The following is an 11,549-nucleotide window of genomic DNA, read 5'->3' as shown; positions in this document are numbered from 1 at the left end:
TTTTAAAATAAAGAATGCTCATAGACTTATAGACTCTAAGGTCAGAAGGGACCATTATGATCATCTAATCTGACCTCCTGCACAATGCAGGCCACAGAACCTTACCCAACCACTCTTGTAATAAACCTCTAACCTATGATGAGTTATTAAAGTCATGAAATCATGGTTTAAAGACTTTAAGGTACAGAAAATCTACCAGCAAGTGAGCCATGCCCCATGCTGCAGAGGAAGGTGAAAAAAACCCCAGAGCATTTGCCAAACTGCCCTGATGGAAAATTCCTTCCCGACCCCAAATATGGCGATCAGTTAAACCCTGAGCATGTGGGCAAGACTCACCAGCCAGACACCCAAGAAAATTCTCTGTAATAACTCAGAACCCACCCATCTAAAATCCCTTCACAGGCCATGGGCATATCTATCACCAGCAGTCAAAGATCAGTCCATTGCCAAACTAGGCTGTCCCATCATACCATCCACTCCATAAAATTTATCAAGCTCAGTTTTGAAGCCAGCTAGGTATTTGGCCCCCACTGCTCCCCTTGGAAGGCTATTCCAGAACTTCACTCCTCTGAAGGTTAGAAACACGCATCTAATTTCAAGTCTAAACTTCCTTATGGCCAGTTTATATCCATTAGTTCTTGTGTCCACTTTGGTGCTGAACTTAAATAATTCCTCTCCCTCCCTGGTATTTATCCTACTCATTAATTCCTATTAATAGGAATAGGGTAGTGGTATTGTTTTGGGCTACGTTTCTGCTCTCAAGTGACCTTAAAAAAATATGAAGACCAAAAATAAAAGAAAACAACCCATATAACTTCAAAGCTGTTTATTAATACATATACATAATCATATTGCTTTGCTGACTCTGCTTTTCATACATCTTTATCCAGAAATTAAACTGAGAACAGGAACAGAGAGTTTTGTCTTATGAAATTTGCAAATGTGAAGTCAAAAGCAGAAGCCAAAGCATCATGAAAACAAACAAGCAAATCACCAGTTTTCTTTAACTGATATTTTTGAAGCAAAACAGGGTGAAAACAGGGAAGTTAGAGCAATTCTAATCTATGAATGAAAGTATTTTCCTTTTACTGCTGTTTGCAAAGCCATTCATATGAATAGAAAATGCTATTATTATCTCAGCAAACACAGCAGGTAAAGACTACTGAATGGATCAACATATACTGTACCCACTACCCAGCATTTGTCTTTAAAATTGTGACAAAGTTCTATTAAGCATTCATTATTATATTTACAGACAAGGCTGTATTCCAAGTTTAATTACATCAAGCAATGTCTGCCATCATGGGTCAATTATGCACCCCTAACCCACTTCCACCTCACAACATTTAAGTTCAATCCTGCCCTTCAACAGGTATAGTTTGAGAAATCACTTACAAAGCATGAATGTAAAAAGCGCAGTTGCTGATTTTCCAAGTTATAATGTAGTATCTGCCCTGTTCTAGAAGGCAGGATTGAGCCTATATAAATTCTAACATTTGTTCAAAAGCTGAACACTGTATGTTGTTGATATCCCACATGAAAAATACTTTTGGAAGTTGAAAAGTCCCCAGTTGAACTACATCAAGCCTGTAGTCAAAACAAACGAACAAAAAATACACCTAAAGATTCTGGAAGTAAATAAGTAAGTCTTCCTTAGAAGTAAAATGAAAATATAGCAATCTGGAATATTTCCTAACCAAAATAATAAATATTCAGTGAGATATACAGCATTCTTATAAAGTGCTTTACTACAATCTCACCTATTAAAAACACTAATAATCATATAGTTTCTTTGTGTGTGTGCTTGTTTATATAATTTGTTTTCATCATTTGATATGAATTATTTAACAGTGACTTGAGGTTAAAAGTACGTGTGTGTGTTTTTTATAACACAAATAGAAAAAGCACAAATTAAAGGATAAAATTGCTGTATAAAACAGCAGTATTAGCCCCTTTCAGACTGCTGGTCTAGAATTTCTTAGCAATTGGGAAATTCCAAATCCTGGTCCACAAGAGGTTAAGAAGAATCACTACAATAAATGTTTAATGTGAGTTAATCTCAGTATAACTCCAAGCAGGAAAACAATACAGAATACTGTGTATCTATTGAAATGTTTTCACCTCTCCTCTAAAATGTCGACTTTTTTACTTGCAGAAACAAACTACTGTACGTTTTAAACCGGTCCATATACATCACCTTCCTATGCATGGGTTATTTCTTCTCTCTTAGTGAGCTAAGACCACTAAGTTTTCCACCTTTATATTTCAATACAGTAGTTTATCTCTTTCATTCATATTTTATGCAAATATTTCTTTTCTGAACCACAGCAAACAAATGGATGTGCCAATTTTTTATTTGACTTTCTTTATAATGCCACAGATAAACTTCCTTAATATCAGTTCAAAACTGTAAATGGTTAATTTAGATGTCTAATAGCAGGACTAAGCAATCCATCTAACAACCCTCTCCTAAGTAGCATGTGACTAAGTTCCAGCAGAATTCTAATCTGGTATAGAGAACTCTGTTGAGCAACACTTACTCATTGCACTGGGTGAATTTCACCCAGTGCAGAGTCAAAACTTCTTGCTTACACACGCAAGTCCTATTCTGAAAGGGTAAATGGGACTTAGCTGGGACATAAGCCAGGTGCTCCAAGAGGTTAATTTCACATTGACTCTCAGAAGATATTGACAAAGTCTGCCAGTTTGCACTATATGCATAATTACTGTAGTGACTGTGGCTGTTCTCTTTCAAGATCCAAAAGATGCTGAACTGCTTAATGCAATATTATATTATATTATCCAACTGTCTACTCCTTATGTCTCTGGAGTGACACAGAAGGAGAGAGAGAGAAGTTAAACTAATCACATTATAGCAGATGACAAAGAAAATAAGTTTTCAGTATACTAAATGGCAAATCAACAATATATATACATATGTTTACATATATTTGTGAGTTACATCAAACATTGTATTGGGGGGAAAATAACATCCTTAGTTGCACTTCAAAACTTTCCCATAGTATACATGCAAGTCTCTCATTCTGGATACAAGAACATCTTTTCCACACAGAGTCAACATACGTTCCTCCCTTTTCCTCTTACCCCTTTGCATTTTTAAGAAGTTCTCAACAGTGAAAATAAAAACATAGAAAATCTTAAGTTTAAGATTTGATCAGACATTTCTCATCAGATGCAATTTCACACCCTGCCTTTTATTGGCTAGCATTCTGGAGGTATGTACCACACTTTGAAGAGCAGTGTCTCGTGTTTTCTCTGGTGGCTCAAGGGGCTCCTTTTAGATACCTATTTTCCAACTGAACACCAATTACATCATTTGGTGGCCATGTAAAATCTGAGATGCCCTTTGCAGATCTGCTGAAGACTTAATCTATTGAAGACTTGACTACCAAAGAGAAAACTCCATATAAATGTAGCCTGGGCTTAAAGAATATGGCTATCACAGCAAACATTTCATGCATTAAATTATGATCCAAATACTGCAATTATCTTTGATTGCATTTCTTTTTAAAAAAAAATAATTCCTATAAAACCATGTATATATCTAATGCCAAACCCCCCTTTTTTCCTGAATACCAACAAAAGCAAGTTTCATTATATCAGGTCTCTAAATCTGTACGCTTCATTTCTAATATTTAAACAAATATAACTTCGGCCATAAAAAATCATGAGACCAATACAGTAATGTGCTGTGACGTGTGTATTTTTACACTCAATAATTTACTGTTGGTATACAGATAACCCTCCCTCTCTTTTCACTGATACAAAAATGTTCACTGATAAATATGTTGAACATTTATATGTAAAAAGCCAAAAGTTCCCACCACTTCTCTCTTCAATTTCTAAAAATCTTATATAAATAGTTTAATAGCCTATTGAAAATGGACAGCTGAAGAAATTTAACCTTCTTCCCCATGCCTTATGTTTGTTAACAATATGTAGCCGAAGCTTCAGAAGTTCACAGAGTGAGCATGTTTCTTGCACAGTGGCTTATCCTTTTTGGAGAAGAACGTCTGACCCTCCAAACTGTCACAACATACCTGAAATGGGATTGAAAAAAAAAAACAAAAACCAAAAAACTATCACTCAGTGAATTATTCTGAAAGTGAAATAATAATCACATGTTATTGACACACAATCGTGGAATAAGGTTCATTATGCATTGCTCAGAACATCCTTTCATGGTGGGATATTAAAAAGTGGTCAGTATTGGTCTAAATTTGTTCCCACTGAAGTCAGTGGGAACTTTCTGATCAACTCCAGTAGGAGCAGGATTAGGACAATGCTGAGCACTTTTAAAAATCCCATGCTTAGTGTTACTTTCCTGTTCATGCAATATAGAAAGAAATATGCTTTCATTTCAGCTACAATATATTTGTCATGTCTCAATATGTTTATCTTGGGAATACAGAGAAGAGATGTCAAAGTTTCTTTGTAACAGTGTTCAACTGAAGTGGAAATTTTAATATACAAAATAGGAGCAAAGTATAAGCAGAACATTAAGGAAAATGAGACAGATACATTTGATTTTTAGCCAACACATGATGATCTATACTGTGGGTAATATTACAAATCAAATGCAGTAAAACAGAGAGCTGTAAACTCGCATGTCTGAGTTAAAAAAACTTCCTGTATACATGAAACTATGAACACAAACAATACACTTGCCCATTTTAGAAATATGACATCTTTTATGGACTTAATGCTATATTCTAAGAGGGTCAAAACATCAAGGGTTAAATATTAGAACACATGGCCATGATCCAGGCCAAAAGATCTCTAAGAGTGCCAAAATACCACAATAGCAACAACACCTTTGATGCAACTGTGAAAGTACTTTTTGTTTGGGTTAGGAGGATTAAGTGACATTTTAGCTGTTATTTCCACATCGCTCAGGTTAGCACAAGCACTGATGCCACTGATTTGTTTAAAATGCGGAATAATTTTAACTTACCGAACACACAAAGCAGGTGTCATGCCAGGTGTGGCCCAGGGCTTCAAGAAACCTATCTCCAGCTTCAATGGGGAATTCGCAGCCATGGCACATGGTACCAAAGAGGGCATAGTAATCTGTACCACAGAAAGTATGAAGCATGAGTGGAAATGCAACAATTTCCCTTAGAAATAATTTTGTTTTTCACTGTGTTTATATTATTACCTGCTAAGTTCCAGGAATAAGCAGTCAGGGGTGGATACACTAAATAGGGGCCTGAGAGATGTGAAATCCCCCTTTTTCTCACCACCCGATGTTCATTCCCTTTCCTTTCTATCTCTCTTTTCTTCCTTCTGTGTTTTTACTTTGAGACCACTCGTGTGTTATGGGTGAAATTTACCCCATGCAGAGGGTCAGAACTAGGTCTGTGCACTACTTAAGTACCACTCAATTCAAATTTTGAGATCTTACAAGGTGCATAAGCCTCAGGCATGGGTGTATTTCCTTCTGAAATGAATTTCTTTCACTTACACTCCAGTACAACACCACTCACACTTCAAAAATACAGATCTGCTCTTTAGTTTTCTTCCCTAAACAAAGACCAACTTGATTTTGAAATAGTTTCCCTTTAAGATTTTCAACCCATTGTGATTTGCTCACAGTGAGCAGTGGTTTTTTTTTTTTACAAAAAATAACAAAAACAGATTCTGCCCAACCTCTTCTCTCTCTAAGTTTGTATGTTCGTTATAATATGCATTTAACAACTGTTTTAAATATATGCTCCGCATGGTCAGTATTGTCTCTGAAAGTCTCCTCTTAAAGACTGAAACTCATCCCTGTCAGATGGCCATCTCAAGGGCTATGCATCACTTACATCCTATGTTGTGTTGCTCAACTGACCAGGGCCAAATTTCACCCTGAATTAGTTCACCTTTTTCTTTTATTATTTCAGACCCATCCTCCTCCCTACCCCCAATAACCAAGTGTAGGAGAAAATACATTTTCATGTTCACAAGAAGAACAGCAAGGTAGCTGTAACAGATTTTGGATCACTGTATCAAGATGCCAAGTGTACCATGTGTCACAGAACACTAAGTTTCCATTTAATGAATTACAGCCCAAGTGCCAGCTATAATGGAGTTTCAGACATCATCCTTTATGGTAACACTGTGGCCCTGAAGGAGAAGGGATGTCTGGGGATTGTTCTTAGGGAGCCCAGGAAGTAGTGGCAAGCAGCATGCAAGTAGATTTTGTTTCTCTGCGAGATAACATGGACTTGCTGAGTCTCTCTAATGCTTGCTGGAGCACACAGTGCCAACAGGTTCCTTTACACATATGAAAAGCACAAGGGGCAGAGTTCACTAAAACGGTGTGCTAAAACATGATGCTTAAAAGCATGTTGTGAGCACAAACACAGTGGAGCAGTAAAGCCCTTCACTGGTTGACAGTGGCAAGAGGGCTGTGTCATTTTACCTGATCCAGGATCTTGATGCTGGGAAAAAATAAGTGTGTGTGTGTGGGAGGGGAGAGTTGGTAAAACAAACAAACAAACATCAAATAGGAGAGAACTTCTTTATCTCACAGGACCTGTAAATCCTGGCTGCGACCCTGGTGTCACAAGCATAATGCTTCAATGCATCTGTCATGCTTAAAATAGTCAAAGCCCTGTTTAACTTGGCTCCTGCTTACAGTGTCAAAAAGCTACAGACTTTCCTTCTGAGGAAAGAGAGCAGTAGCAAAGGCAGAATGGAAGGCTTCAGTTTTCTTTCCCTTTCACCCTCCAGAAATTGTGGAGTAACAATTTCTTCTGGGCAATATTCTTTATACAGAAGTATCTCAAAGTGCTCTATGTTCAGCAACTTAATACTGATGGTCACTTAGCCAATCTTTGGTGGATGCAGATCCTTCCATTTAACATCTCATTAGAAACCCAGTACTTTTACAACATGACACTGCCACCCTTGTCCTACTAGTAGTACATGCAGCCCCAGCATGTCCCAAAGCTGACTTGTACTTACAATCTTATGGCTCAGTAGTAAACTTACTAGCAAATGTGTCATGCTGATATTAATGACATCATTGTCTGCCTACAGTTCAGAAGAGTGAGCATTTGAGCTTGGAAGACTTGTAAAGTAGTACAAATCAATGCATTGCATAACATGGAGGGTCACTTGATAGCAGGAGCAAGAAATCAATATTAGCAGAACAAATGCTGTCATGAATTCTCCACCTGGAGGTGAGTTATTGATTACTTTAATACTGGTTTTGATCAGTCTATTTAGATATTGTTAAGTGTTTCTAAAGTTCAGGGACTTCAGATTCCAAGAGGATGACATTTCCCAACAGTGTCATATTGACAACACTGTTCATCTGTCTAATTGCAATACTCTATTCCTTAGGATACTCCCAGGGTTCAAACGGGAGCAAGATGCTACAGTACTTCTGACACTGTTACTGGGAGAATAATATGTACTTTTTCTATCCCGCTCTACTGCCCTTTCTTCCACATCACCAAATCAATCCTGACAGCAGAATTTTGAATGATCTTTCTCTGCCACTCTGGCCTTTGTTACCCCTTCACTATCTACCAGTTTCTGCATCACTCTGGACAGCTCTACCACCAACTAGAGGCGAAGAGTTGGCTCCAATAAAATCAATGAGAATTTTGCCATTACTTCAGTGGAGACAAGATTTCACCTGAGGTATCTTCTTTGATTTAGTTGGGGTTGGTCCAGCTTTGAGCAGGGGGTTGGACTAGATGACCTCCTGAGGTCCTGTCCAACCCTAATATTCTATGATTCCCAATCAATCTGCTTTCACTGTCTATCTCCTGCCCAGGCTAATCACCCAATTACTCCTATTAGTGAAATTACTCTGTACATTACAGGGGGAAAAAGCTTGAAAAGGCACAAATGATGACATTTATAACGTGTATCTAAATACCACGCAAGAACACATACACACAAAATTAAACTTTTCATTGGTGATTTCTTTCACATTTTGTGAATGTTTATTATAAATATCAGCCCATTTCTTTCCTAGAGGGGGGAGTCTATGTGGAAAGTTTTAAACAAACTAGGAAAGCAAAGAAAAAAAAAAAGAAATTATTTACTCCTTCAAGGAAATAGTTTGGCTGAAAACGTGGGGGAAAAAGAAAGTTCAAAGGATGCTGTGTTTTTTACATTAATATCACTCTTTAGAGTTTCAAGAGCTATAATCAAATCATTGTATTTCACTCCTACCAGACTTTTGATCTTAAACTTGTGTTCTACAGATGTTATTCCTTATCCTGCAAAACACTTCCTCCTGTGCACATCACTTATTGCCTTCAGTAGCGTACTCATAGTAACTTACACAAGTATTTTAAGTAAATAAAAGAGAATAATACTGATCAACCAAAAACCAACATGAGAATCTCTTTAAAATTAGCATATTGCTGCATTACCGATGCCTACAGCTGGGAGCTGAGCAAGAACTGCAACTAAATAAAACTATAACAAAGAGCCTACTCCTACTAAAGTGGTAAAATGGCAGAATTCCAACTGACCTTATTATGGCAAAATCCAGCCTCAAATTCAAAGGTGCTATAAATACATTGTTACAAGAGCTAGTTGGAAAATTTCTCTTTCAGTGAAACTGGTTTTTAGGGTTTTTTTTTTTTTTTCCCCCTACCAAAAACATAGGTTGTTTTGTCGCTGCTCACCTGTTTCACAATAGGGATCCCCATCTTCCAAATGGAAGACATTATTGCGAATGGGATTATGGCAGGCCACGCACACGAAACAGGAAATATGCCAAGTTTGTTTCAGAGCATTGATTACTTCCTGTTGGGAGAAGAAAAAGGGAGTATTAATAAGTGATTTTAATATGATGGGTGGATCATGTTCTGTACTGTTTTTTTAAAAAAAACCACTTTGTTTTCATGCTCTCTCTGCAATGTTACTTGAAGATCTTGTTAAATAAAATAACATAAGCTAAGTGCTGCATTTTTTATAAATATATGTCAATCTCCTTATCTGGGATGAAGAACTGTTTAAATTATCATCTCAACATTATCAACTTGTTATTTCAAGTCTTTGGCAGCTGTCAAAAATTAAAGCAACAAAAAAATCCCAAATCCAGGATCAGTTTGGTTACTCCATCTTTTCAGGGATATTCTTGCAATACTCTGGAAGTCACATGCACAGCTTAAGTTCAAGAAGCATAACAGTATCATTGCCTCCTGCTGGGGGTCCCCAAATCTGTCACTATAAACAGATTTTGAGGCAGATTCTAACATCCTTATTCATGCTGAGTAGTCTGTTACTGTGTGAGTAGTCCTATTGATTTCAGACAGACAATATCAATATTCATGAAGATAGGGAAAAGTTAATTAGAGGACATCTCAAAGGAAATTATGACAATTCCATTTCGTTTTGGAAGATGAGGTAATGCCAAATGTGACTTGAAATTGGGACTGCTAAAGCCATGAGATGTATGTTCAGCGTTTCCAGCTAAACCGGGGAACAGACTTATCTTTCTGGATCAAAGGGTTGCAAGTGGAAACTTCAGTCTGTGAGAGGAGCAAGGGCTTTTATACATATCATACTACAGGGAACATTTAAATACGTTCTATTTTATGCCTAGTGCCAGACAAATGATGTGTTCTGTGGTACTCAGCTAGGCATAATCATTTGTACATATTTTACAATTATTTCTTTAATTCTGTAAAAAAAGCACCAATAAAAAATCCTTTCACTTAGGACAATCTAAGCAGCAGTTACCAATGAGCAACTTGGAGAGAGAAGATGAACTCCAAAGAGGCAAAGCCAGAAGAAAGGCCTGGGGTCCAGGTCTCTGGCAAGAGGGGGGCTGCAATGTCTCCCCTTAAACAGTTCTGGGGATAAAATGGAGATGTCTATTACTGGCATGGGCAGAACTGCAGCTTATTTTCTTATCTCTATGACCACAGCTATGGTGGTACTATAGCGTGAATCTGCAGGAGGAGAAATTGGCTATGAAAAGGGGATCCTCGGAGTTCTAGAAGGGACATGTGAGATGCCCTGTAAATTAAAAAAAGCTTTATAATCTGCAACAGTGTGTTCCATAAGGAGCAAATATTTCCATTACAAAAAAGAGGAAAAGATTATGGTTAACATTCACCTTTTAAAAAAAAACAAACAAAACCAAACTAATTTAAACCATGCACACATAGTTTAATTACTTACTCCAAGTATCTTCCTCTGGCATCGAGAGCATTCAGGGGCAAAGAACTTCTCATAGCAGACCTCGCAATAGAGAGCTCCTTTCTCTTCCACAAACCCAATGTAAGCCATGGAGGTTCTGCACTGAGCACAGGTAAACTCCTCTGGATGCCAGGATTTCCCCAAAGCCACCAAGAAAGGTCCTCTGGTTAAAGAAGAAGGGACTACTTTAGTCAAAGCAGTGAAACTTGTGGGGACACTGACAGTTGTAAATGTCTATCCAAACTATCCTTGTGACATTAATATCAACTACAAACCTTTGCTGGTAAACACCTCTTACCTACAGCAGTCTCCAATAAACCACTGAATAAGTCTGTGCCCATTTCAGCGTATTCCAGTAAATGCCTGGACTGATCTTCGGTCACAATATACACTAATGGCTTTTATTTCACATCTTATCTTAAACTCCATTAAATATAGTGCTATAATACTGAAGTGACTATTAGAAAAAAAAAGTTACTATTTTATAACGTCTGGTTAAATTCCAAAATTTTCTATCCATTGCAAAAGATATTTTATTTAATTTAAAATTATACCATCAACTTTTTTCAGTGCATATCTCTGTATCAAGGTTACAAATGTTAAAATAGATTTGACTCCACAAAGAAGTCAAGATCGGATAAGATCAATTTCTCAATAGATAAGAATTCAATAAAGTTCCTTATCCGTTGAGTCAGTTGCAGTGATTAACCATTCCAGGTGAGACAGCAGTTTTCTACAGCAACCAATTAAGAACATTTGGCATCAAGAAGGGAAAAAGTCAAGCCATCACTATTTAAGAAATGCAAAAATACTTCTAAAATATTCATTTTGATAAGTCAGCTAGGCTTTTGGACAAGACGAAGCAACCCAGTTTATAAGTAAACTACATTTTGCCAGATTATAAAGCTCTCCCTCACACAGTTATATTTATCATCATTTTTTAAACATATTTAAAGAGGTTAATTTCTATAATAAATATTTATTTCAATACTCACAAATATTTGTTTTAGCAAAGATAGAGTTTTGATTTGCGACTAAGTTCAAACCATTCTCAAACTTTGGGGAAATTTGGGTCTGGAGCAGAACTGTGTGGTTCCGGCTCATCTATCTCTTAGCATACCTTTAGTTTCTGCAACCCTGATAAAGGTTCTAGCGTACCTTGTGGCTGTACTTAACCTAGTTCTGATCATGCTCAATATAAAGCACTTAACCTTTGTCCTTCACCAAAACACAAAAACCCCACACTACAATGTAAATGACAATCACCACGTTTCCAAGTATTAAAAGGAGTTATGTAAGGAATTAAAGTTAGTGTGTGTAAAATAGCAAGATTTTCTTACCAACAGAGCATCTAGGGAAGGTAGGGAGAA

The 11,549-nt window shown here is 37.0% G+C and overlaps 1 protein-coding gene across 19 annotated transcripts in view; it reads right to left on the bottom strand.

Moving 5' to 3' along the window:
* Window positions 1-792: 792 nt before the first annotated feature.
* Window positions 793-11,549, bottom strand: part of PDLIM5 (PDZ and LIM domain 5) — a 175,898-nt gene continuing 165,141 nt past the window's right edge. For all 19 annotated transcript variants that reach the window (XM_067557193.1, XM_067557192.1, XM_067557191.1 and 16 more), the window contains 4 exons: window positions 10,162-10,342; window positions 8,658-8,778; window positions 4,976-5,091; window positions 793-4,061 (listed from right to left, as the gene is read on the bottom strand). In XM_067557193.1, the coding sequence (XP_067413294.1) occupies window positions 3,972-4,061; window positions 4,976-5,091; window positions 8,658-8,778; window positions 10,162-10,342 (508 nt within the window). In that variant the 3' untranslated portion in view covers window positions 793-3,971. The remainder of the gene's footprint in view (window positions 4,062-4,975; window positions 5,092-8,657; window positions 8,779-10,161; window positions 10,343-11,549) is intronic.

This window comes from Emydura macquarii, unplaced genomic scaffold, assembly GCF_026122565.2.
Source record: "Emydura macquarii macquarii isolate MOO-44397 ecotype Brisbane River unplaced genomic scaffold, CSIRO-AGI_Emac_v2 contig_1790, whole genome shotgun sequence".
NCBI lineage: Eukaryota > Metazoa > Chordata > Testudines > Chelidae > Emydura > Emydura macquarii.
The sequence above is the reverse complement of the archived record's forward strand: the minus strand, read 5'-3'. Positions and strand labels throughout refer to the sequence as shown.